This window comes from Pyrgilauda ruficollis, unplaced genomic scaffold, assembly GCF_017590135.1.
Source record: "Pyrgilauda ruficollis isolate IOZ18807 unplaced genomic scaffold, ASM1759013v1 scaffold17, whole genome shotgun sequence".
NCBI classification, from domain to species: Eukaryota; Metazoa; Chordata; class Aves; order Passeriformes; family Passeridae; genus Pyrgilauda; species Pyrgilauda ruficollis.
Genome location: NW_024515875.1, coordinates 9,119,810 through 9,147,767, shown reverse-complemented (window position 1 = coordinate 9,147,767; position 27,958 = coordinate 9,119,810). Strand labels below are relative to the sequence as shown.

General features: G+C 46.3%; 1 protein-coding gene across 1 annotated transcript in view; it reads left to right on the top strand.

Moving 5' to 3' along the window:
• Positions 1 to 6: 6 nt before the first annotated feature.
• The window catches only part of FSTL1 (follistatin like 1), a 52,359-nt gene continuing 24,407 nt past the window's right edge, over positions 7 to 27,958 (top strand). Inside the window, exons 1-2 of the mRNA XM_041463982.1 lie at positions 7 to 135; positions 234 to 293. Coding sequence (XP_041319916.1) covers positions 133 to 135; positions 234 to 293 — 63 coding nt within the window. The 5' untranslated portion in view covers positions 7 to 132. The remainder of the gene's footprint in view (positions 136 to 233; positions 294 to 27,958) is intronic.

The following is a 27,958-nucleotide window of genomic DNA, read 5'->3' as shown; positions in this document are numbered from 1 at the left end:
CGGGGGTGGAGCCGCAGGCTGGCGGGTCGGGGCGAGGGGGAACCCTCCCCTTCCCTTCACGAGCGAGCCGGAGCCGGGGAAGGCGCCTCCGCAACTCCTCCTGCCCCGCCGGTGCCGCCCGCCGCCCGCAGCATGGTGAGAGGGGTCGCCGGGCGGGAAGTTCGGCGGCGGCGGCCGCTCCGCCGGCCCCGGCCCGGCCCGCGCTCACCGCCTCCCCGCTCCTTCTCTTGCAGATCTGGAAAACTCTCCCGCTGCTCTGCGCCCTGCTGGCCGCCGCCCGCCTGCGAGCCGAGGTAGGCGCGGGGCCCCGGCGGCGGGACGGGGAACGGGACGGGACGGGTGGGGACAGCGGGGGCGCCGCGGCGGCCGCGGGGGAGCCGCCGGGACCGGGAAAGTGGCAGCCGGGGCGGAGAGGGAAGTTGCGGGGCCGACGGGCGCCTCGGTGGGGCGAGGGGCTGTGTCTGCCCCGGGGCCGGACCCCTGCATCCCGCCACCGGGACGGGTCCCCGGGGCAGCTCCCTTTCCTCCCTCCCTCCTTTTCTCCATCCCTCCCTCTCTCCCTCCTTTTCTCCATCCCTTCCTCCCTCTCTCCCGCGCGCTCTTTCCCTCGCTCTTCTTTTCTTCCTTTCTTTCATTGCAATGACATTGAAAACCTTTGAAAGCCCCCAGCTGCAACCCCCCCAGCTCTGTTGACAGAAAGCAAACGGTGCCTGCATTCCCGGTTGCGGCGGCCTCCCTAAAAAGTGAAGTCAGAAACAAAATATTTGATAATTACGGCAGGGAAAATGTGGAAGTGATTTGAGGAAAATGAACTCAAGCTGGGCTGGGAAGGGAGGCCGAGCCTGCCTTCGGAGAAAAGCGGTCCCGCTCGGGGGGCAGCTCGTCCTCCCTCCCTGCATTTTTTCTCCCTACATATTTCTCCCAGATGGCGAGACCCACCCTTGAGCATCGCAGTTTGGCTGCACGAAAAAAAAAAAAAGGCAAGCATAAACACGTCTGGTTCCCTCTGTTTCTGCCTCCCACCCGTGGACTGTGCTGCCCGGGTTATAGTACAGAATGGGATTTAGGATGGAGCCCATCGCTGTTGCTCTGTCCCTGAGCAAAGCTCTTTGTGAACTCCCTGCAACGGCCAGGCGAGCAGCAGATGTGAAACAGGGTGGTTGTTAGCCAACACTGTTGGGCTCTGGTCTCTGCTGTCGTGAAAACCAAGGGGAGTGGGAATGAGCTGTAGTATGGACCAGCATTTCACATCTGCCTGTACATGATAATACTGTAATACACGTTCTTCCCAAAGCGTGACATACTTATGTAGTGAGTGTTTCCGTGCATCCTCTCCAACACTGTCCTGAATAAGCTAAATCGTGTTTATTCATTTTCTTAGGAGCCCTAAATAAATCTTAATTCTGGTTAATATGCACCAACACCTCTGTAGGAAGGAGGTGCACAGCATAAGAAAAATCATAATAACATCTAAATAATGATGACACTGGTCTGAGTAAAGCCTTCTGGGATCAGTAACCCAGAGAAACAGCCAAAATACGTTTGGCCCAGCACTTGTGATTTCATTGGTGTCACTAACATTGTCGAAGTGCTAAATCCTGCTTTTTGCCTAATGTTCTCTAATTTGTAGTACCTGGATAGCTTCCCAGATGTAAGTACTGTCATGTCTCTGTGTCTCACCTGCAAACTGAAAGTAAGAAAAAATGTACAGCCATCATGTTCAAAACCTGGTTTTAAAGGCCAGTTCATGCTTGAGTGAATAAATGAATTATGACTGGCTTCAGAGATAATGGTCCAAGTGGCAAACCAGTAAATGTTTTGGTTTGATTCCAGTCTAAGTTCAGGAAAACTTGAGACTGATGACTGAGGTCTGGGTCTCATTTCAAGGAAAGTGGACACTTCAGGCAACTTTTATTTTGGGGTTCAGTTTGATTCCTCTTTGCTAGTAGCTGCCAAGCAGTGAATATCAGCTCAGTCAGGGGTAGCATCCCACCTTCTGGGATATTTAGACCTTCTCATTTTCTAGGGAGTGGGCTGTGCTTGAAGGTGGGCTGCTTGTAATTCAGAGACAGCTTTGATGGTTACCCACTTCTAAATGTTTCTTGTTACTACTCTGCTGTATCACTGGCATTCAGTAAGATTAGTGTGGCATTTTCCTGTGTGGTTTTCCCTTTCCAGATTTTGGAAGCGATAACCCTCTCTGTGCCTTCTGTTTCTGCTGCAGCTTGCACTTTGTCCCTTTCAATACATTCAGAATATTAACACTGAGCCTTAAGCTTCTAATCCTTTTGTTAGCAAAACTCTGAGTTGTACTGGGGTTCTTGTACAACATTCATTTCTACAACATTGTTAGGTGCATAATTAGAGTCCTTAAGGAAAGAAAGAAATTGCTTCAGTAAATGTTCCTGGCATAACTTCATGCAGACTGGAAAATCTGAGGCGTGCCAGAACTTTGGAGCTTTTCTTGGCCTGGTTCAGTAATAGTCACAAGAGCAATAGACGGTGAACTGTACTCCTCGGATGGAGGCCAGCCACCAGCTTCAGACAGCCCCTTTTATCTCTCTCTTCCTGGGTCAGACTCAATGAGGTGGCTGTTCACTCATATTAACAGGGATACTGCAGATGTGAAGTTACTCATATTCTCAGCTGGGGCTCCCAAAGCATATGGAGTGATTTTTGGGAAGCATCCATCACGATAGAGGAAAAGGGAGAGGCTTGAAATGTCTGTTGAACGTATTTAAAGTCAATCAGTTGTTCACTTCCTGCTGGAGTAAGTTACCTAGTTAACACTGGAGAGGAGTCCAGGTACTATTTGACTCTGCCCATTGAGGTCTGAAGGCTGGTATGTGGGACCGCTTCCATACCGGCATCGTTCTGAGTCCCACCAGGTTACTTGTTTCACAATAAGAGTGAGGGGTTTTCTTGTTTTCATTTTTGCTTTAACCTCATTCAGAATCTTTGAGAAAGTTATTTGCACTGTGAATTTTAGATTTTAGCAAAGAGGTTTATGCCAGCATGAGTATATTGGTGTGAGCTGTGAATACAAGCCCTTTCTTGAATCCAGCCTTGCCAAGAGGAGAGGTCACTGACCTGGCCTGCCTTCTGCTCCTTACAAGTTTTCTGGCCATTTGAAATAATCTCTTGGGCCTGTAGCTGTTCTTCTGAACTATCCTTAACCCATTTCTGGCCAAATGAGCCAGCCTTTGGAAAGAGTTATGTGTAAATGGTTTGATCTGACTTGTCTCATTTTGGCTCAAAAGGGCAAGCAGAGAGAGGAAGGCCAGCAACTCTCCTCTTGGGAGGAGATGTACAGACAGATCTGAGGCGCTATAACCCCTGAGCAACACAGTGGTGACAAATATCTGGAGGCAGATTCACAGCCTTTTCTAAAAGCATGGTGTTTGCAGTGTCTACATCTGTTGTAACCTTGGGATGATTTCTTTTCACCTGACCTCTGTTTCCCTCAATGTAATTTTTCTGTATGGAAAGCTGAAAAGGGATGTTAAGGGGAGAGAAAAGGCAGAGGTTTCTGTTTGCTTAACTCACCTAAGTGCTTCCTCTTGATCTGACTTGGCTGCTTTTTCATGTAAGGAGAGCAACTCTTGACTCTTTCCAAGACTTATGCCCTTTGCCAGCAGAGTACTTGTGTGCACCAGGGGATTTGGAGCTGGGAATTCAGATGGTCTTCACAGGACTTGGTGTACTTCCTCCCACTGGGCTGTTCACACAGAGTAGCCAGCATGAGGAGCTTGCCTTGGCCAAACTTTTCCCACATTTTTGCAATAGACAAAACCTAAAAACTGATGTCTTAATAAATGAAACGGATTAAATTTAAATTGAGATCCCTGTGTAATTGCATAGCTGCATTTGGCTCTGAAGCCATCGTTTTAAGAAGTTTGCCTTTTGAAATTGAATTATAGAGACTTTATGAATAGTTCAGCCCTGCTTTCACTGATAATTTAGCCAGGACAGTGGACAGAAAAGGCAGCATGGTGCCAGTGATTTGGGTAATTCTGGCTGTTTTTAATAGGCACTGGCTTTGTGCAATACAACCCAGCAGTAACACATTAATAAAATAATGTAATAAAAGTGACTTCCCAGGTCTAGTCTAGCAATCACATCTTCAGTGGAAGGAAAGATTGCATCTATTTTTTCTTCTTGAGCTGGTTTTGGAGTGATAGGTGTCTTCCTTCCTGAAATCCTTCCCTTCAGTGCCAGACCAGGCATTGCTGGAACTGCATCTCAAGACAATAAACACCTTTTAAATGGGAAGGCAGGGAAGAAGTGATTCTTTCCTGGGAGCACAGCAAAGGCTCATCAGTGCAAAGCCTATTTTTTAAGGTGCGTGCTGTGCCACCAGGCAGCTGCTGCGCTGCAGATGTCCCAGGAGTTGGAGTCTGGGAGATGGACCAAACGGTTCGGTCCGAGGCACCTCATTGTGCTGAAGTTACTGGCCAAATGCCCCGTGTGGGAGTGTTTAAACAACCTCCCCGGCTGTTCTGAAGGGGCTGCAAGCTCTGAGCAGCAGCGTGTGTGGCACGAGCTCTGCAGCAGACGCGATGTCGTGTAGCACTTACATGTGCGTGGCACCCAAATGCTGCTTCTCAGATGGAGCTGCTGTCAGAGCCGAGCTGCTTTGTGCAAACGCGCCAGTGGCTGAGTGAATGACTTTATCTGCCAGAGTGCAAATTCCTTGCCGGTAATTAACAGGGGGCTGCTGCTGGGGGCTGCCGAGGAGGCAGCTCTGCTCCCAGCACAGGAGGAAGGCACTGGCTGAGTCTCCTGTTGCATTTTCCAGCTGCTGTTATTGGTACAGCTGCTTACTCATCGGGAGGCTTCGGGACACCTTTGATCTTTCTTGTGTGGTGTTACATGAGCTGAGGAGTGTTTCTCTTTGTACAGAAGAGAGTTTGTCACTTATCTCAACCAGATGTCTCTTCCCAGACTGATGAGACGCCCATTAACCAGGCCGTGTTTCCGCCACATATTCTGTGAGCTAGATGAGATTGGTTCCCAGAAATGCCTTGTTTACCTGGGTTGCATCTGTCTTTGCAGGGAGGTTGCTTCTGCTCTACCACGATAGCTATGCTAATCTGTGAATAACCAGCATTTCCTTGGAGAGATTTATCTCTCACAGCCTTGTGTCTGAGTTTAGCAAGCAAAAAGAGCAGCCTGCTGTTGTGCTGTGAAGTGTACTTCTACAGCTGCATCTGGGGGGTAGACAAGGGGTTATACACATCTGGACTTTACCAGGGGTTGTAGGTTTTGCCACAACTGTGTGCAGTTAGGTGTGAGCTGGTTACAGCAGGGGTGTATTTGCTCTCAACTGTGGGGTTCTGATTGCAAATCCTCAGCAGCAAATAAACAAATAGCAGATAAACAACTCTGGAGGCTTCAGTGCTCCATTAAAGCACAGATAACTGTAGCACAAGCAGCAACTGTGTGCCATTGTCTTGCTACTTTTTCTCAAATGTGCTTCAGTATGGATCTGGGCTAAAGGAACCAAGCAGCAGTAATGAGTGGCTGTCCCTTTTCTGCCTTGCAAACTAGGTACCCAGATGTGAAGTTCATATAAGCTGCTGTGAAATTTTGCTACTGTGCTGTAGTTTTGTCACTTATTACAGCGTACCTCTTGGTTTTGGTGTGGGCCCTGTGGTTGCTTGGGGCAGTGGTTTAGATGAAGGCTGCCTGTAAGAGTTGAAGAAAAGCAAATTCATACTCCAGTCTGCAAATGTGGAATTTCTTGCAGATGTCTGCACCTTGTTTGGAGTGCATCAGGAGGCCTATAAGCCAGAAACAAATTGGAGGCTCCTCTTGGACAAATACCTTGGAAAGAGCAAAGGATTTGGGGTGGATGACTGGAGAAGAGTTTAGTATTTTGTTAACTTCAGCTGGAAGTGAATCCCATATTTCCACTGTTTGACAGCTAAACAGTGTTTTCCTTGGCTGTACCCTCTCAACTGCTGTCCCAGAGATGGACCTCTAACCACTTTCTCAAAATACCTTAATGCTGTGTAATAGACCCCATAGAACCCATCTTCTCTCATTCCTTCTCCTTAGTCCTTCCCTTTTGCACTGCAAAGACCAACAAAGCAGCTTGAAGGAACAATGGAGAGAAACAAATAAAAACACCAAGACAAAGCCTCTGTGTTTCATTTGCAGGAAAAGAGTATTTGCACACCTTGTGCTCCAAGCATAGAAGGGCTGTTTGGACAGCTCTTTGTTATCCACTGCTGGTTGTCCTCCACTAGCCAGTACATGTTCCTTCTGATCTCATCTCTGCTTCTTGCTTAGAGTTCTGAGACAGGATCAAGAGACCTTGGGAATATGAATGCTGGTAGAGCTTCCAGTGCTTAATCAGCTTCTTCCCAACAATGAAAGTTTTGAAGAAACAATGATTTGAAGATTGCTTCATAGCCAGAAGCAAATTCTTTAGTTTTGTATCTGTAAGGAGACCTAGAGAGGTCATGGAAAGACTTGCTGTGGAGGTACCCATGGCAGTAGTAAGGCTCAAACCTGAAAGAGTCTTAAGTCTTACAAGTCACGGGAGGGGAGCAGAGGATGTTGAAGTGTTTGATAAGAGGGAAGCAAGAGTGGAGTGACAGGAGTGAGCTGGCAAAGGCACCTGCCTCTGATGGAGAGATATACTGGTGAACCTTGTCCTAATGAAGGAGCCCAGAGCCTGGGTGTACTTCCTGCCATCAGAAATGCTATCCTTTTCCTTGTCACCCTGCTGCAATGGTGAGATATTTTGGGACTTGAATGTCAGAGGCAGAACAAGGAATTTCTGCCCATCCACCAGGATGGGCTTTGGCAGGCACTGGCCAGCTGATAAATTGGCCTCCAGTGCTGTGTGTCGAGGGATGGTTTTGACAGCAGAGGCTGTTGCTGTTTTCCCAACAATGGATCAATCTGGGGGACTGTTCCTGGGAAGGTGCCCCTCCATGCTAGAGCAGCCCCTGCCATTTAAGCCTGAAGCCTAATTTTAGCCTGAAGCCAAGAGCTTTCCTTCTGCATGATGTAACTCCTTGCATATGTACTTCTTGCTGCTCTGGGACCTTCTTTCCCCTCCCGGTTTTGGCTGCATTTTGATGTTTATGTTCAAGGAAGCGTAAGTATGAGGGATTGGAATTGTTGTGTCATTTCCTATATGTAGGAGGAAGCGATTTCATTGGGGAATTTTTGCAATGTCTGGATCATTTAGTTGTCTGGGTGAGTAAAATTCCTCGGGGATAACTGTAAACATTGTAACCGAGCTCTGGTCTGCAGTTCATGCATTCAAACCCAGAGCTCTGGAAGATTAAGGTGGCAAGGGACCAAGCATTCATGTGGGAGGCATCTCCTTCAGCTTGGCAGAAAAGCTGCGGTGTTCCTGTGTGAGGACAGCGTGTTTGCTCCACGATGCAAGCTCTGGGGTATTCCAATCCTAAGACAATGAATGCCACATGAGTAGTCAGCCTAATCTTCAAGCAGTTCTCTCCCTCTCCAATTGCCCTGTGGATGGATGATGGAGAAGTCAGGTTGCAGCAGAGGCTCAGTTCCTCACAAAGCCCTTTTTCCATCATCTCCAGGTCTGGGGCTTGGACCCCTTTGTAGAGGATGATGCGTAAGTGTAAGGAGGAGCAGGTTAAGCAGCGAGTACTTTTTTATTCTTTACTTGTTCAGAAAAACAGATTGTTTTTTTCTACAAGGTATCACTGCCTGCCCTGGGATTAGTAGCTGCTTGTACAAACCATAGCCATTAGTGTCTTGTTAAATCCAGTTTTACACATCCCTGATAAGTGATGCCCCCTTCCTATTCTCTGAAAAATGATACTGCGCTCTGGAATATCTCAGAGTTAGTAAGTTTATCTTCACAGTCCTCTTCTTAAGTAGACCATTAATCTTTTTATTCTGTCCCAACGGTCCTAATTACACCCCCGTGTTCAATGATAATCAGTGCCTCCCCCATGCCGTTATCTCCACCTTGTACACGTAGCCAGTTTATGGGACCCCTCAGCTCAGTGCTTAGCACACCTCTTTTCATCTCCTTGTAGCTCCCTTCCTCCTGTCAGTGCAGGAAAGGAAACTGAGATGGATGTGATCTGATTCTCTGTTTGGTGTTACCTTTGAATTTCTCAAACAACTTTTAGACTAAAAAGCCAATTTCAGTCATGTTTAGTGAAGCGTCTTAATTTCCTACAGGATACGGTAGTTTGCTCTAAGTTTTGTAAAAGTAGGTGCGGTGCTACAGTACTTACTGCCTTACCAGAGGGAAAAGCTTGAGTGTGAGGTCAGCTTCTGCTGCAGGCCAGAGAAGCAATTTATGAGCATTCCCTAGTGATTGTAGTTCATACCTTCATAGCCATTAAATGCCATCGGCCTCAAGAAGGAATCTGCGAGAAGCAGTTTGAACTCGCTGCTTTGTCTTCTCCTCTTTGGCACTCAGAGCTGTGTGCAGTCCCCCAGGAGGGTGTTGTGGAGGAAACTGAGCCTAAGCATTGCTAATCAGGGGGCACAAAATGTGGTTTGTTACACCTCGTGTGTGCCCATACCCATGTGCACAGAGCCACTGTGCTCAGTCCTGTTACTTGCCAGTAACTCCTGCAACCCAGACCTGGGATGGGAGAATGGAGGATGTAGCAAAATTTGCAGTTGATGTGGATTATTTGTGGATTTCCTGTCTTGCTGGGTGAGTGTTAAATCTCACTGTGGTACGTGAAAAGCTTGAACTCACACAGCGACAGTACCGTGCCTGGGCCGCTCCTGGCTTTGTGCACGTGAAAACTGAAAGAGATGGGAGAACAGCTGGAACTTAACACCTCCTCACAAATCACTGCCAAGCTCTTCTGCAGTGCAGCAGCACACGTCCAGATGCTGGGGTGAGTTAGGCCATCCTGGCTGCAGATGCAAGGTCAACAGTAAACCAGCTTGAAACAGAGACAACTATTTGAGGTTTGGGTGTTTTGGTTTTGTTTCAGGTTAATATTTATTTGCTGTGGGGTTTTGGCAGGGTGGAAGGACTACAGCAGACTCTGAGCATCTGTGGTTCAAAGACTTTCAGAGCCTGTGGGCATCAAGAAAATGCAAACAGACTCTTTGCAGACCAATTTGTCCTCACTCTTAGCATGATGCCATGATTTGTATGTAGGCTTTGGGCAAGACATCCTATTCCTCTAAGATGTGGTGCTCACATCTGTAAGACAAGAATAATGATGGTGCTGTGCCTCATAGCAAGGTTTATAAGGCTGAATGCATTCCTGTTAAAAAAAGTTTAAAAGCTCTCATGTAGAAGGTGCAGCAGGCATTGCCAAGGATCATTTTCCTTGCCAGCAATGATAACAATAGTAAGAAAAAGGGAGAAAAAATGTAGGCCAGAGTTACTGGGTGATACAGCAATTTCTTGCCAGCCAGTAAAGATGGGCAAAAAGGGCTTAATATGGGCTCAAGGTGTGAGCCAACCACAGAGGTGGTTGAATGTTTTGATGAAGCCAGAGAGAGGAAGAAGCAAGTCATAAAGTGGGAGAGTTGGGGTGTCTCAGAGGGCATTGCACTTCTGGGGTTTATTTGCTCTTGCAGGAAGGAAGTAAGCACCTCTCCATCCCCTAATATCTCAGAGGGAAAAAAAAAAAAACAACTAGAGCTGTGCTGTAAGGGGAGCACTTGACATTACGACAGTGTAGATTTCCCAGTGTTCTGGTTCAGCAGAGAGCCTTACACAGGGCACAGTCCCTTGCTTTCCCTGACAGGTCTGCTAGAGGTTGACAAGGGAGAGAAGATGGGTTAGTGATTTCCATTGGTTGTCATGGAAACTAATGGAAATTACTCTTCTTTCTTTTTTTCTTTTTTTTTTTTTTTTTTTTTTTGGTCTGTCTGTCGTATATGAAAATTTTGTTAAAACAACTAGGAAGCATTCTTTCTTTTTCTCTCTCTCTTGTTTTTAACACTTTAATTGCTGACTTCTGCTCTTCAGAAGTATTTTGTTGGCAGAATTTTCCTAGGGAAGTTTGTATATAGTTTTTGAATGCTATGAAGTTCGTATTGGGGACGAGCATCTGAAGTAGGGCAGCTGCTGGTCAGTTCTGTGTGCTGAGCTGCTTTCCACTCTGACAGCTACTGTAAGGTACCCATGTGACCATTTTCTCACCAAAAGGCTTAAAAGTAAGATGGCAGGTAGCCTGTGTGTTCTGTTTCCCATGTAAATGGTAAGCAGATGATTAGCTACTCTGAAAAAGCACAAGCTGGGTGAAAGGGGAATGATAATGCCAATTTATCAGCCAGTGACTTGTCAGGCTTGCTGACATAGTGATGGTAAAGAGCTTAGGGAATTTCAGATTAAAGGTATGGGTGTAACATAATGCATTATTATTGCTATTTCGTGTAAACATCAGAATGTCTTGTTGCTAAAAATATGACTGTCTACCTACTCCACTGACACTAAAAGGGACAATTTTCCCCATAGATTAGTAGATGGTGAGACCAAAAGGAGCTATTATGCTGTAGTTCTGCCCTCTTGCACAATACAGCCCATATATCTAGTTTTTTTATTCATTCCATTTGCTCTGGACTCTACATGTGTCTTAAAAAAGTCTTGATTAAGTAATTACCACAAATGGAAAATACCACTGTGTTTGGTATGTTGCTGCAGTGGTTAATTACCCACATGCTGTTACACCTCATTTCTGGCTTGCATTTGTCTAGTCTTGATCTACAAATCTTCTGTTTAATCCACTAAACAGAAGAAGCCTTTAGTCCAATGTGTCTCTTCCCCGCTGCTGTAACTGTGGTCTGTACCAGGACTGCTCCCTGTCTTGTCTTTGGCAAACTGAACAGTCTGAGCTCCTCAAGCCCATCCCCTGGCAAGGTGAGTTTCCTAATCTCTTGCTCAGTACTGGGTCTCCACGCAGTGCATCCTTTTGCCAGTGTGTTAGTTCCCTTTACTCTGTGATAACAGGGCACCTCCATGTGCTCGTTACTGGGAATCCATAAGTACTGGGCAATGTAAATTGTGAAAAGAAGAAAGGGAAAACCACTACAAGCCCTGATTTACTACTAGGGAGTTTATACTCATTAACACACACACTATCAGGAAGCACAGCTGGTGAAGTTTCCACAATGGGGGTGCTCCCTTAGTACACAAATGTGCTGTTGTTGTTACCAGCTAAAGCTTTGGTTTTGAGTTTCCTAAAATACACGCTTAAGTTAAAGGTCGGTATTTGGAGGCTTTCTGACCCTCTTAACTTCACAGGTGAGATTTGACTGGCCTGGGGGCCAGGAGGTGTGTTCAGCACAGCTTGTGTCCTGTAGGAGGCAAGCAGCCGAACTGCAGCACCTCAACCAGCTGGAGCCTGTCCTCAGGAAGCCTCAGCTGAAGCTTGCTGGAGCTCCTGTGCTCCCCATCCAGTGCCCTGAGCACGGTGTCTCTTTGTCTTTAACAACTTTTGCCTTTAAGAAGGGATGCTGGAGTTTTTTCTCCTCTGAGAGAAAGTGGAAAGCTGGCTGTGTTTCTTGGCCTCAGGTCCCTTCCAGTTCACATCTTGGAAAGACTGAATGGGCGAGGCTGAAGGTTTGTGCTTTCACAGCTTTAAGGCATCTTCCTGCACAGCAGCCTTTACTGGGCAGCAGAGGCAGTCAGAAAAAGAAAGCTCATGCACTTTTTCTGTGGGCAAGCTAGTTGGAAGTCTAGTGGGCAAGCTAGTTGCCTAGTTTGCCAGTGATGAGAGGTGAGAGAGTTTCCTTTCCTGAGGTGATGCTTTCACCCTGTGCTCTGCTGCAAGCTTGAAACTAGTATTTAATAAAAGTCTGGCAAGATTCAACAAAGCCCTGTTTCTCAGGGCTGTGATTTTTAGACTTGTAGCCACACTTCCTTCAGACATGCATCTAAAGAAGTGGTTACAGAGCGTGTGAGTTGCTCTGCCTGTGATCTGCCCTGAAGAAAGGTGAGCATCTCCTGTGCTGCTTTGTCTTTGTGCTCCTTCTTCTTTTTTCTCTGTCCTTAGGCAGCTGAAAAGTGAACTTTACCCCCAGAATAACTTTAGATGTTGGGGATGAGGGTGAACATAGTTTTTAATTTTTTATCTTTACAGGTATGAGAGAAAACATTGGAAAATAGAGCATAGAGAGGGCAAAAGAGGTGCCTTCCCCCTCTGCCCCATCACATTCCCTACAGCCCTTGTGACAGAAGCCCTTTGCTGGCTGCTCTGTCTCTTGGATGCAGGAGAGCCTTAAAGCTTTTGCAGAGAAGCTGTGGACAGTCCCCATGGTTCCTCTCACATAAGACCTCTCCTTCAGAGCCTCCAGCAGCATAGAGGTGAGGAGGGATTTCCACCTCCCCACAGGACATTTGCCCATGGTCCCCTGCTGGAATGGGGAACTTGTTAAGTGTTCATTTATTGCAGAGGCAAATTTCAGAGGACACTAGGCGATGTACTCAAGGGCACAAGGTGACTGAAGGGTGGATGCAGAAGCATTCATCAGCTTAATGCTGCATGAGAAGGGCTTTGTGTCCTTGGTCATGCTCCTGCAGTGCATGGCAGGATAGTGTCATGGAACAACTGCAGCTGTTGGCGGAAGGTGAGGATGGGATTACCTGGCAGGACTTGCAAAGCTTCACACTGACTGGCCGTGTGGTACTGGATTAGTGCTGAAGACAGATAATGTATCTAACATTCATGGAGAACAGGGGAGTTAGTCTCCTAAATGATGATAGTGGTCTGAGCCTACTTCAAGGTGGGTGTTTTAGTAGAATTGTCCTCATCCTGTGTCAGCATGTAAGATTCTTAAAGAAGAGCTTTCTACCCCATGACCGCATTTAGGTGATAATGCAGTGCAGTTCATGCCTGCTTTCAGGAAGCAGCTGTCTGATACAGTAGTGTAGAGTGTGCATACAGCTTTCTCAGCTTTCTACCTAGGCCTGTTTGTTTAGCCAGCAGGTTTTCACACAGTAAGTACCAGGAGTCCCAAATTAGTTCCTTTCAGCCTCTGTTCCATCCAGCAGCATTATATGTTCCTAAGAGGTTGTTGAAAGCATTGGGATGTCTTGGGGAGGAGTGCCCATATTTGCATCATTATTTTTTATAGGATTTAGCTGTTAAAAGCCAGGCACACTGCATACTGCTGGCTGGGGTCCCAGTGTTATTATAGTCTGATCTCTCTGCAGTTGAATGGTTTCCGACAGGGAAGTGGGGAGGGGAGGAATTAAAATGTCTTGGCTCAGATGAAGATACAAAACTCAGGTAAGATGAAGAGGCATGGTGAAGTCCATGTATGGAGTATGGTGAGCAGAGGTGTAAAGCACGTGTTTCACAAACTATTGCTTGGTGTGTTTGATGACATATGAGGAGGTGAAGGAACAAGATTTAATGGAGCATTGATGTGACAGAAAGAACAGCATCCCTTATAGCAGGGCTGTGTTGGCATCCTGGCATTTTGGAGGATATGAGGCTCATGAAAGTCAACTGTGTTTTGCTGTAACAAACACAAAGGGTTAGGCTTGAACAGCTGAAGTGCAGTGTGGCCACAGGCACTGGCAGCAGCCTTTGGCTGAGATTGCCATCACACAGCAGAGATGACTGGACAGGTCGTGGAGCATTTCCTGCAGTGCTTATGCCACAGTGGGCACTGGTAACTGAACATGGGGCAGCTTTCCCATGGGAGATGAAGCAGAGAGCTGCAGCTCCTCAGCAGGAACTGCTCCACAACCAGCTGGGATACCTTGGCTGTGGATCATGTATTCATTGCTAAAGGGGAGAAGGAGGCAGCTGCAAACAGTGCCCCTTTAGAGAATTGATTTTCATCCACACCCTGGATTTAATGTTGCTGAGTGAAACATTAAAGGCTTCCTGTATGAAGGTTCACTGCTGGGACTAGACTGTATTTGTGTATGTGTTTCACAGTGTCAGGGCTGCCAAGGGCAAGAGCAAGTAAGACATGCATGGGTAAGAGTTGTGGTTCACCCAGTAAGTGAGAATTGGTGTCAAGGCCTCATGAGTGAGAGGTTTTTAGAGACCAGCAGCAATGTGGAAGACATTCATGTTCACAGTAAGATACATAGCCTCTCTTTGGTGAGTTACTGCATTGAAGTGGCTCAGGAATTGCAAGTGCTGGAGCACTTAAAACACAAGGAGGAACATAGAGCCAGCAGCTGGACTTGCCTAGGCTGTGATGAAGTTGTTGGCTGTTGTGATTGCAGTAAATCTTTCATTATAGGCTGAGGTTATTTACTGCATCTTGCTTTTGCCGTAGGCAAAAGGAGCACACACTCACCATCCCTTCAGCTTGGTGAGACAATTTTCTAGGGCTGGTATCTTACCTGTGTCTGATCTGAAGTGCCTACGCCCTCAGAGGGTCTGGGTGTTTGGCAAGGAGGGACTGGAGCAAGCTTTGCAAGTTTTATTTTAGGAGCGCTGTTAGACCTTCAGTAAGGAACTTTTGGGGCTTCAGCTATCCAAGCCTAATCCTCCAAGTCCTTTGTTACAGCAAAATACATTTGACTTTCATGAGCCTCATATCCTCCAAAATGCCAGGATGCCAACACAGCCCTGCTATAAGGGCGATTGGGTAGCGGGGTTCTTTGAGTGGGTATTTTTGGTTTTGTTTGTTTGCTTGTTTTTAGGTTATCTCAAACTGAGCTAACCCAAGTTACTGGGGAGCTGAAAAGTAAGATTGGCTTTCTTTGCAAAACAAACCAAGAACTCAGAATGTTTCTTGTTGAGTTCCTGAACGTTTCATTGCACAGCATTAGACTTTCAGCAATTGCAAAACTTCCAGGTGGCCTGCAGCACCTTACGTTGGTTTACTGGGGCTTAATACATCACTACAGTATCACGTGCTATTTCTAAAATCATTTTGGGTGAAACTGATCATGTTATCTTATTAGATTTCCTACAGCCTGCACATTAGTACAGGTAATGTAGTGTAATCTAGTGTAGCTTTGTTTAACAAAGCAAGTGGGACAATCCATTACAGGAGATTTATGTCTACAATACACAGTATGTACTTTTAAGGTTTTTTTATTAGTATTCAAAGGCTACCAGTGATTTCCTGGCATGCTTAGTCAAAGCTGGCTCTAGGGACATATTTTAATAAATGCTTTGGGTGTGTGAATTTCCTGGGTTTTCTTAAATCTTTGTCGAAAAAGAAAACCTATTGTCCCTTCTAAATTTCCTCTTTTAATTTCTTTCAACACATTGCATTTTACATCTGAAAGCTGCTCTGCATAGGACTAGAGGGCCTGGTTGCACTGGGATTTGTAAAAATAGATTGCTTATACATTCAGGTGATGTCATTCCTGGAGGGGAGCCCTGGAAGGGGAGGATGGTGTCAGTAGTGCAGGTATTAGGGTCAGGAGGGCTTCCTTATATCCAATTAGGCAGTGAAGGATGCTCCTACTTTTACAGTGGGCTCTGAGCTGGTGGGAGCATGAGCAGTGCTGATAACTCTGGCAGACCTGGCTTTATCTTTTGCACCTACAGCTCCCTGCCCCCATGTGGAGCAATAGATAGCCAAACCAGCCTTTCCAACAGCAAAGAATGCTGCGTTAATTTCTGTAGGAAAAAAACCCATCTTTCTCTAGTTCTTTAGCCCCTTTATTTGCCTCTTTCCTTTCAAGTCTCTTTTAAGCCCTTCATGACAAGGAAGACATTTTGTTCTGTTCTTATCTGTTCTTTCCCTCCTTCAATATACAGTTTGGGATCTCACCAATCGTCAGCAATGCAGTCTAATACGCTGGGCTGCAAAATATAGTGGCTGAGGCACAAGCATGTATTTCTTTCTGCTGACTTTATTAGGGGAGCAGTAAATTCTGGCTAGCCAACAAGGTGGACAGCCAAGGCTGGCAGACAGCAGTGCGAGCTAATGTCTTAAACTGCTGCAGTTGGATTTGCCAGAGGCTGCCTTCTGGAACCTTTAGTCTGCCTCGGGTTTGTGTCTATCAGAGTTTATTTTTTTCCCTTCAGAAAGTAATGGCAAAAATTGGCTTGTCTTCACTTGGGTTCTGCAGGAGAACCTACCATCCTACAGGGATATTTCCTCTCACCTCCCAGCGCAGCCCTGGCTGCAAATGAGCCACTTAATGTCATACATGGACTTTGCTAAAGTTGTGGCAGAAACTGGGACTGTCCTGTGCTTAATGAAGTCTGCAAGAATAGTGTGACCTTCTCTTTACTTACTCACTGCATTCATTAAATGGGAATTTTTCTCTGGAATACCAAAATTGTTTATACTGCATTAGGCAAGGGAAGTTTGCCAAATATTTTATGCTTGTTTAACTTAAAATATGTCCAAACTAAGTGCGCTCCCCTGCCTTTGATTTGATTTTGACATAAAGCATGAAAAACACCAAGTTTCAGCCTGCCACGTCTCTCTGGTGTCTAGATAGTTCCACAAACAAGGACGTTTGTGGGGAAACATTAACTCAGCCATTTCTGCATTGTTGCAAAGGGAGAGCATGGCCACTGCCCTCACTTTGTGGAGCTGAGCTTTTCGGATCAGAGGGGATGTTTTCAGGCAGTGTTAGGCTGGTGCGGTGGACTGGGTTTCCAGTGAGGCTGAAGGCTTTTGTTTCCTTTCTGTATCACTAAGCATTTCCAACATCTGTGAATGTCAGGCTGTTTGGAGGAATGTTCTCCCCTGGCAGAAGAACTGAAGCAGATCAGATGATTTTTCTCTTTGAGGGAGGAGGTTAAAGAGAGGCATGCAGGGCTGGATACAAAAGGTAACAAGGGGAATGTCAATCTTCATATGGCTCCCAAGAGGATGAAAAGCCAAGCTCAGATCATCAGCAGTGTCATCTCTGATTCAAGGAGTAGCAGTTGGGACCCCAGTGGTCGAAAGCATGGTTAGGGTTGTGTCTCCAAGTTGCATCACAGACGCTCCCTCTGATTAGGGAGGCTACCAGAAATTCACGGTGTCTGGCTTCTTGCTGCTGTATGGGAAAACAGAGACACATAAAAAATGTTACCACTAAATGAGCAAGCAAAAAACCCCCATGGAAATAACCTGTCGCTAAGCCAACTGACCTGGCTTTGGTAATTGGAGATCTGCTGTCTGCGCAGAGATCTTGGCTTCCGCTGCTGCTATAAACTTCTAGGTTTCTGGGACATTTCCCAAAGTCTGGCACAATCACCTTCGTTGCTCAGGAATGAATTGCTGCTGTTCAGGTACTGTTCACATCTGTGGGGGCCACTGCCTTGTCATGTATCTTTTTCTACCACCTTCATTTTGCCTTTAATACCCCCTAGCACATTTTCCTGAGCTCTAAGGTGTAAATCTGCTGGGCTGCAGCTCCAGCTGCTGTGGAAAAATTAATTTTTTGCAGGGGAGATTTGTGCTGCTTGTGTGGCTGCTGTTTATGTGATAAGGGCAAATGGCACTTGAAGTTGGTGCCATGTGTTGGCAAGACCTGGCTGCCCAGAAGGACCTTGACCCTTCTAGGAGTGAATTACTGTAGGTGAGTGCTGTTCTGGTATTGGGGAACAAGACACCTGGGACCTGTAGTGCTGAGCTCTGGCTGCAGTTGGTTTGCTATTCCTCAGTGGTTTTTTTCTTCTGTGGTGCAGAGCATCTATAATTTTATTTTGCTGTCTGCTGCATCATCTATCTCAGCCCATTAGCGCATTTAAAATCATAGAATACCCTGAGTTGGAGGGGATGCACAAGGACCATTGAGTCCCACTCCTGGCCCTGCACAGGACACCCCAAGAGTCACACCTTGTGCCTGAGAGCATTGTCCAAACACTGGTTGAACTCTGTCAGGCTGAGTGCTGTGTCCACTTCCCTGGGGAGCCTGTTCCAGTGCCCAAACACCCTCTGGGTGAAGAACCTTTTCCAAATATCTAACTTTAACCTCCCTTGACACATTTTCATGCCATCCACTCAGGTGCTATCACTAGTAACCAGAGTTTTTTGCTGCTTAATTTGCTGCTTAATTACCTGAGCAGCTGTCAAACCTCTGTAAGGTAGGCTGTTACTACATGTCTCTTGCTTTAACCAAAGACAAGCAAATAAGTCGTCACATCCAAGTGGTTTTCATCCTCTGTCTAGAGACGTAGTGGCAACCATCGACTCTTTATGGTGAAGAGCACAGGGCTATGCTTCTCTTTTGAGAAAATATAAGTAAGAAAAGATGAAGGTCAGACATGACCTTTGTGTTTGGCTCCACAGTGCTTGCTTACCCAGTAACTAAGAGGGAATTTTCATGAGTGGAGCAGCATTAGCTCAGCCATCTTCACAGGAAAAGGGTTTGTGGTACCTGTGAATTCAGACTGCTGCTGTACTCATTCAGGCCCTGAGCTTCATCCCACTATGTGATTGGCTGATGAGGGAACATAAAGCATACACTGGGATCTACTGCCACACAATCCAGGTCCCAAGGGGACTCTAGCTCCAGGGAATGGTCATGCCATACCTGCCCAGCCTTTTCTCTGTGCTCTCAGTCATGTCCTGAGCCTGTCTCTTCTATGAAAACCATCTGCTGATTCAGTTCTTCAACCTTGTACTATTTGTCCTGTTTTCTTCTGATCTCAGCCTTGCTGGCTGCAATGATGGGTGACCTGAAAGGGAGATGTAGCCCCTCTGCCTTTCATTTCATCGCTCCTTGCTGTACCCCAAGCAGCAGATGCCTGTGAAATCCTGCAATCCCAGAAGAGAGCTCATTTGGCATTCCTGTTTAGCTCGTGTTTGAGCAATGTAATTTGGATCCATGAACTGTAAGGGGAAAGATTGTTCTCTAAGAGACTGAAGTTTTAGAAGTAAAAAGGTGCTAGAACGGTCACTGTGTGTAAATTGATGATTTCCACAAACACATACTAAATTGCTATGGTCCTTGAGAGATGTGGCTGTCTCCCCACAAGCAAGAGGTACCAGGCTGACTCCTCCACCAAATTCAGGCTCTTGCAGAGGTGCTGAGGTCTGCTCTGTGTTCTGAGCACAACTTCAACAATTCCTCAGACATGGACAACTTAATCTTGTTCTTAGAAACCACTGACCTTTTTCTGTTGACACTTTAAAAGGAAAAGTCACCCTGAGGCAAACTTCTGACATGGAAACATTTCAACCTGAGCAGTTCAGTGCTGGCAAAGTTCTCAGCAGTGGAAAAGATATTTTCATAACAGAAAGTGTCAGGCTGCTTTCTGCTTTTGAGCATTGGGTTCTACCTGTTACACCCATAACAGTGTGGGTTCATTCAACAACACCTTGAATTCTGTGAATCTGCTGGCTCAGCTGCTCTCCATTCCTCAGAGGACCTTTAGAGGAGGTCAGGCTGTGAAGTACAAAACCAAGTAAAGTTGGATGGGGATGAGAGCTGCTGTTTCATATACACAGCTTGGCATGTCTTTGTATTTTCCAGTCACGAGGATGTCTTGCAAATTCCAGATGTGTGGAAAATTATGGCTTTACCTTGGTCTTTACTACATTTCCCATCATGGTCCTTGACTCCTTACAGGCTGTGGCTGAGATTCTGCCATGGCTTTGGCAATGTCTGCATTATTAAATTAAACATGCATGGGTTTGCCAACTGTGGGGCCAAGGGAGACCGAATGGCCAACATCTATGCTGCTGTTAGACTGTCTTAGCTCTTACTTAGAGATGCTGCATGTGAATTACTTCTTGGTTACCGGGGTTCTGTGCTAACCCCTAAACCATGTCTGAGAAGTTGCAGACCATACCACTGGCCCTATTCTCTGAGCTTGGATGTCTGGGGTTTTCCTGCTAGTGCCTGGCTCTCTTGAATTTCCCAAGGTAAGCACAGCCTCTGTGCCCATCCCAAAACCATGCAGTTCCTCAATTTTTCCCTTTGTAATGTTCAGGAGTGGATTGCACTCTGTCAGCCCCTGGTGGCTTCTCCTGCTGCCTCAGGGTATTCCTGTCCACAGCTGAACTTCAAGGAGCTTTGCTGGGATTAGCCTAGACATGGAGGATTACTGAAATATCTGTGATATCTGTTATGAATTCTCTCCATTAAGTGCTCTAAACTCTTCCTCATTACTCCTGGATTATCAGCCATAGCTATTGCTAACGAGTTGGTTAGGAACACCAGCAGGGAGATGAGCTGACACTGATGAATTAACACCGTATATTGTGTGCTGTGGAGGAGTCTTTGAGTGCTTCCAATCTCCAGTTCTGGTGACACAGCTGCAAGTAGCATAGAGGCAAAAGCTTGTGTAGCACAGTTATCTGGCATATATTAAATCTTGTCTGTATTTCTGAGCAATGGAGAGCTATGCAGTAAAATGAATCTCCCATGAAGGCTGGTCATCCCACTATTTCTTCATGTAAAATTCCTTCACCAACAACTTCAAGGACAATGCTGTATTGCTTAGATACTTAATGCTGTAAAATTTGTCTTGGGAAATAATATAATTGCATTTTTTTCATAACAAAGCCATTACACTGTCAAAAGTCTAATTTTCTGTTGCATTAGCCGACAGCCAGCAGAGATTGCTGGGAAAAGAAAGTGCTTAGCTTAACCTAAATTTCTTGCTAGCAAGAAAAATGGAATGAAAACAAAATGAATTTATAATGAAATGGATTTATTTCTGGGCTTTCCTATTGTGCTGTTGTTTGCTTTCTTTGAGGGCATTTAGAGCTGATTAGCAGCCCTGGAGACAGAAGTCCATTATTTAGCCAAAGAGCAGCCAAAAATGGAGAGACAACAATGCAGCTTTCCTCCCTCCCTTTTTCTTTATCCTCTGCATCCCAAAACAAGCCTTAAATTTGCCCAGAAGGGAGCATTCTTCATCGAAGAGAGGACAGCTAAGTCTGTGTGGTCTGCTGCCTTCTCTTGGAGATGCCAGCAGAGGATTTGCTGGAGGTCTCCAGTACCTTGGGGTCAGGTCCCCATGCTGGGGAGAAGCATGGGATGCCTGCCTGGACTGTGGGAGGCAAAGGGCTGGCAAGGGTCTCTGAATCCATCTGTGCTTAACCAGCCTTCTGGGAAGCAGGATCACAAGGGCTGTTTGAGGAACAAGGACAAACATGTGGTCTTGCTGAAGAGATTTTGCAAAAGCCTGCACAAAAATTTTGTTTCTTTCCATGGGAATTAAAGCTAGGGGGAAAAAGTGGGAGAGCCAGATATGAGCTGGTCTGTGGCAGCATCTCTACCCTCCTCCTCCTCCCTGGGTCCCAGGAATTGTTCCTGGAATCTTTGCATGATCTATCTGTGGTGCATGGGCACTTAGATACCTGCAGAGATCCCAAGCATCCATGGACATTATTGCCTGTAGCATGGCATTTCTAATTGCAGGTTTAGAGGCAATTACAAATCATTTGAAACATAGCCCTGGGTTACTGGAGAAGGTTTACAATGTGGGGAAAATGCTGCTTTTTGTCTCTCAGCTGCCCGTTGTGGTAACAGCATGGCCAATAATGGGTATCAGCTCCAAAACAGTAGGGGATTTAGTTCTGGAGGTGGCTGTTCCCACTCTGAAACAAAACTAGAGCTGCCTCATGTTGTTCCCAGACTATTGAAACCATGAGTAAATCCATTCTACTTTTTCTCCATCCCTAATCTCACATGTCACATCGTATACAGAGGATTCTTTTACCCTGGAAGGAACGGGAATTTGATGATCATGGCTTACTGTCCTGATTAGAACCTTAGCTAAACTTGCACTGTAGTGAAAATATTAAATTCAGGTTTGTAACCTTTCTTTTCTCTCTTCTGGCCATAAAATGGTGTTAAACTGCATATTTTCACCTCTGATTTGGCCTGTCCCCCAGATTTCAATGCAATAAGAGATTTTTGGATCTCATGTTTCTTTAAAAGTATTGTTGATAACAATCAAAACAGAAATTACTTTTATAAAAGAGCATTATTTATTAAGTCAGACATCTGTTTTTGCTTTCACTTTTCCCCCTTATGCTGAGCAAGACAAGGGAATGAAATGCCAGGGAGGGAAATATGTTGTTTGAGTTAAAGTATAGAAGTCATATGCTTAGAGTAGCAAAAGCATAGAATTTATTCATTCCTATGCCAGTGTGAATAAATATGTATGAATCAGCCATGAATACAGTCAGCCTTGATGTTAGGGGAAGGCTTATAACTGTAAGACAGTTTTGGGACCAAGCTTTCTGTGGGTGTGAGACAGCCAAAAATAGCAGCCTTTAATCAGTGTCATGTAAATGGAGTTGCACAAAGAGGGAGCACAGGTAACATGGAGATGGACTTGGTGACTCCCAGCCCTGTGTATGTTCCAGCTGTGTGATCCCATTGAAGGCAAGAGTTGGTGATAGGGACTAAGGCTGGAGGGCAGAGGACCTGTGTGCTGGGAAAATGGGTAAGGAAAGTAATTTGGACAGGCAGGGAGTGGGGAGCTGAAGTTCCTCTTATTCCAAAGCATTAGAAAGATATCAAAGACTGTGACTGCCCAAGCACCTTAAAGAATGGAAGTTTCCACAAGGACAAAGTTACAGGAGTAAAAATCAAGGATAAGAGGGAACAACACAGGACAGGAAGCAGACTACAGTTTGACAACACAGAGCACTGAGAGCTGCTGGCAACTGGAGAAAGCTCAGTGCTAATGAACAGGGGGTCTGGCACTTGAGAGAGAAATTAAACAGCCTGTGGACAGCAGAAAGGGTTGTGTAGCAGAGAGACACTCCAGGTGACAGTTTCTTATCAGGAGCATCCTTGCTGAAAACCTCACACTGCATTGGTGGTGTGAAGAAAACAATACATTTCTCCTCTGGAATGGTACTTTTGCTCTTCTTGACTGGGATTCCCTTGTCCAGGGCAAGGCTGAGTGTGGAAAGGACAGTGTCAGGGGGCCAGAGGTTCAGCAGCACTAGGATGCAGGGACAGAGCTGTGCCAGCTACAGCTCCTACAGCAGCCATGAGTTGGATGGCACAAAGCCACTTTTTCTTGCCTTGTGATTTCAGTAAGGTGGTGTGGGAATGGGGTCATTTGACTGCCCATGTGGTATGGAAAAAATAATTGTCTTGGGGAAGTATTAGGAGAAAGGATCTGTGTGAAAAGGACACACAAAACCAGCCACTTCTTTACTCTGGCTATAATCTGTCTTGTGTGCATATGGCAATGTTGCAGTTTATACACTCACAGAAAAAGCACATGCAATTAATTCAGCCCATCTCTGAGACATGACAGGGGAGGGAAATAGGGGAGCACTTGCCTCCAATGATATGATAAACTATGTGATACACGGCAACTGCAAGGACATTGCTTTTCAGAGCATTCACAACAGGGACAGGCCAGCCCCTGTGACAGGGACTCCCTTGCACAAAGGAATGTGCCGAGTGGCCAGCTAAGGGAATACCATGGATTTTCTAAGAGATCTCTGCCCCTTGTCTGTTGGTGTGCCTCTGCTTTGCATGCACGAAGCATGAGGGCATCAAGATCTCCCCAAGACATTGGATCCAGCTGGTTTGGTGGTTACTCTTCCATAGATTCTGGTGGGGTTGTGTTGTTTTGGGTTTTTTTTGACAAGGTTGTGTTTATAATTCCCTATCTTAGCTATGTGAGAGAGAGAGGGCTGCAGCTTCCACCCAGGCTCTGAGCTTATCTCTGCCAGCACCTGGTGCCACAGGCTGCTGTGATCCTTCAGAGCTCCCTTCTGATCTCCTGAGCTGTGCCAGCTTCATCCTGTCAGAACAAAGGGCTGGATTTGAAGGGGTACAGAGGAGGTCATCTTTCAGGGAGACATGTTTTCTTGCTGGTTTTGGAGGATCAGGGCTGAGCTCCTGCACCATTGCTGAATTTAAGTGGGAACCACTGAGGGGACAGTATGTTGGGCTGAAATTCTGCCAGGCCGCTGGCAGAGTCTCCCTGTAACATTGTGATGGGGCTGAGCTGCACGCTGAGACTATGAAAAAGCTTCCCTTCAGCATTTAGGGTTGGGAATTTGGTTTGGCTTTTGCTAGAGCTGGGCAGGGGAGATGGATGCATGCAGATGTCTGTATTGCAGCCCTCCAGGTGCCTGCCCTACTGACTACTTTGGTGTTGCACAAATCCTGAATTTTCTGCCCAAGACCTCGAGTGCTCTTTGGGTTCCCTCCCTATAGCACACGTTTCCCAGCTGTGGGCAGTGATGCTTCACATGCTTGATCTGTGACAAGCTCTGGGAGCCATGAGGACAAAACAGATGAGAAACATATGTTTTTATTGAGCAAGTTTGCGTGCTGATAGCACCATGGCCTCTACATTTTGCACCGTGTCTCCTTAAGGCAGTTGTAACTCTCAGGGAAAGCAAGAAAGCTGCCTCGGTTTCTGCTGGGCTAGCTGGGGGCCCGAGGGGGTGACAGCTGGTCCCAAAGCCTGAGGGTCTGTGCTGGGATCTTGCAGCATACCTGGCAAGCTGGGGTTTGTAGCTCTCTCTCTGGGCTGGGAGGCAGCTGCTCCTCCCTGGCAGTGCAGCTGCAGCTGCTTCGAGGAAAACTTTTGAGCCAGGAATGCGTAAGGATGCCGGCATCTGTGTGTGCTCACAGCCTTTCATCTCTGAAATGCAGCCCAGCCAGGCCACAGGGCAGAAAGCAAAACGTCCTGGGAAGGGCTCAGGAAGTATTAGAGAATAGTTCGTGCTGTTGGAGGTGATTCAAGCAGTGATCCCTCTTCTAGGAACGCAGGCTGCAGGAGGCACGGAGAGCCTCGGGGTCACAGGAAGGGCTTGGAGCCCTCTCCTTCTAGCCCAGGGCACGACTGACACTCATAGCAAGTCCCTGATGCCTCATCACTGTCTCCAGGGCAGGGAGAAAGGTGAGATGGGCAAGTGCTCAGATTATTGTCATCACATGTGGCTGACACTGATTGCTTACCCTTACTGGTTTGGGGCCAGACAGGCTAGTGGAGTTCAAAAGCCCTGTGTTTAAGTGACTACAGTGATGTACTCAGGTCCTTTATGTCTCTGCAAGTTGAGCCACATCTGGTACATGTAGAGGTGATGGCAGTGTCTCTTGAAATTATCCATCAAGGGAGGAGAGCTGGGAAGACCCAGGCACCTGCTCTGCAGCTGGAGGCAGTGCCATGTTGTCCCTGCATGAGTCCTGGGTGCACTCTGCTTCTCCAGGCAAGCCTGTGTATCTCTGAGTGCACATACCAGCCTCCCATTTAAGTTTCTGTGTGCAAACCTCCCGATGCCCATTAGCTTGCCCAGCTGGGTTTGGATGGTGCCAGCAGGGCAACGATGTCCTCCTCTGCTGACAGCTGCAGCACTCACTGTGTGTCTCAGGAGGCAGGCACAGGGGTCTGAAGGATGAGAAGCAATGGAGCAGGACCAAGTATTTGAGAGCAGAGCAGAACAGCAACAGGGTTTGCACCTTGGTATAGTTTGGACCGGGAGCTGCTTCATTAAATCACTGCTTTGCTGGAGTGGCTCAGAGGAGGGGATGCCTTCCCTGAAGCAGCATCTCTCTGGGTTCTCATAACCTCCAAATGGAGACGTGGCTTTATTTTTCTGTTTGTTTGTTTTTGAAAGTCGAGCCATGGGAGTCAGCATCCAAAGTCTTCCCAACTAGACAGGAAAAAATTCCATGGTTGCAGAGAGAGGGGGAGAGCGATGTCTGCAACAGTTCTTCGTTATTTCCAGACACAGTCACAAAGAGCCAGATGGAAGGAGATGAAAGAATTAGAAGAATAGGTTGCTTTAGACACCAAATAACAATGTTATAGGAATAAAGCCATTGGAATAACTTATTGGTTTTGTTTTTTTAATTTCCTAGATGAATCAGAGAGTCAACTCAAAAATTGCATTTTAGGTCAGTTGAAATTCATGTTTTATTTCCAGCAGAAAAAAATAGCTGGGCAAACAAAGTTGCTAAGCTTACCAAAACATGCTTTTATTTTGCTTTCTTTGACCTTTAAGCTTGCATACATAACCTTATGAAATATATTTAAAAGTAAGAGAGGGAAAAGAGTTCATCTTAGAAATCATTTTGGAATCAAAGCTGTTCCCTGTTGAACTAGGCACAAATTTCCAAATAGTTTTGGTCTACCTCAAATTGCATTTCCTAGTGAATTAGGTCTCTGTCTGAAAAATGTTACCCAGCCTTATTTAGGAGTTATAGGAAATCAATGGTCACTTCTCTTGTTTCTTCATCACAGAATTGCCTTTGGGCTGCAAAAGCTGCCAAATCTGTGCTGTCAGCCACGGGGACATAAGGGGAGCTCTGCTCTGGCAGAAGTGGTGGTGACTGAGTCTGGTTCTCTGAGACTACTCATGTGGGTACGGGGTGTGCCATTTCTAATGAGCACAGCAGAGGTTGTTTGCTTCATTTTCCCCTTCATTTTATATACTGCTCCTCTGCTGGGAGGGGGATCGTGGTTGTGACAGGTGTATCTTCCAAGCAACACATCGTAAGCTAACAGGTCAGGGGGTGTGTTGGGGGAAATATCATCCAGCTTCCTCACTGATAGTCCACAAAACATAATTATCTCTTGTTCCCCTTCTGTTTTGGCTGTGTTAAATCAGAAATGAGGTGGGGGACCCACGAGGACACACCAGTGTAAGGACAAGCAGCTTGCCTAAGAAAAAGCCTCTGTGTTTGACCAATCTTCTTGAGTGACATTGGGTCCAGCAGAAGCTGCAAGGAGCAGTGCAGGGGCAAAGGGGCCACTTGGCTGTGGTGCTGATAGTCTGGAGAGACACCCATCCTTGGGGCATCCATGCAAAGGCTGGAAACCCTCAGACTTTAGTGAGTTTTTTTCTGTCTTTCCAACTGTGGCAGTTTCCATAGTGACTCTATTTTGTAGCCTATTTCATAGTGATGCTGCCAGTTTTCTCATGGCCTTCTTGCCTTATCAGAGCTTCCTCTTGGCTGTCTCAGTGAAGAGGTCAGTCATTAAGTGTAAGTCAGAGACTTAACAGAGCATTCCCTACCACAGAAGTCTCTTGAGGATAGGCATGAAATGGTGTGAGCACTTCACAGGGATGGTTTCAGGTGCTGGTGACTTGACTGGAGGCTTTCTGAGGGATAATAGGGACAGCAGGAGTTGAAAAGAACGTGCTGATGATAACTTGGGTCACAGTTCCCCTTGTGCTGGGTCCCACATGGCCCGACATTGCTACTCCCTGATCTCATTGTGGGGCTGTGGGGTGACTGCCCTTGCAGCTTAATAGGATTTGCTTGTTGCTGCTGTGATGTTTCTGGGAGTGAACACATACACATCTCTCTCCCTGTGTACCTCTGCAGCCTTCCCAATGTCCCAGTTTCAGCAAGGATTTTCACTTAGTTTTTGCAGCAGTTTTTTCTCTCCTCTTCCTAATACTAATCAGTAGGTGCACACACCTGCCAGTTGTCAGGTCATCTCCTGAAATCCTAGTTTGCATTTTGCAGGCTGCAGTATGGTGGAGCTTTGGCAGACTTGCCTTCAGCTCCCTCTGGCTACAGGGACACAGTTTAACCTGGGATGGAGCCATGCCTTTTTGGCAGATGTACCACTGATGAGGAGACTCCAGGTTACTTCCACAGCCTTACCAAAGTTTTGCTCTCTTCCACATTCACTTTACATCTATTTTCAGGTGTTCCTGTTAGTCTGATAACTATTCCCAGCTATATGATTTCAGGAAGGGGATGGATGCTCCCTCAATACCACAGACCAAGAAAAGTTGTCTACACAAAATAATGCCTGATAATGAGGGGCTTTCTGAGCCTTTCTCACTGTTCTCACTGTGTAAAGGGGATTTCATGACTGCATGAAGTAGAAAATCTTCAAAGGAGAGAAATGACTGTGACAGAGCACTGTCCCCTGGGGATTCACTCTTCCAGAGCTGCCTTCAGCAGAGCCATTGGGTAGAGCAGACCCGAAACTGCTCTGCATTAACAAGGAGCTGAGCAACTCCTTCAGCAATGCTAGAAAATGGGAAGTACAGAACTGGCTTATGTCCAGCTCTGTTCTTACTCTCCCACACTGAGGCTGACTCAGTGTTTCCCCCAGTCACAAAGTGATTTCCATTGCTTTTTTTGCAATGTGCTGTGGTAGAAGGAGAGTAAAGAAGGACTAAGGGACAGAGCTGCGAAAAGGGATCA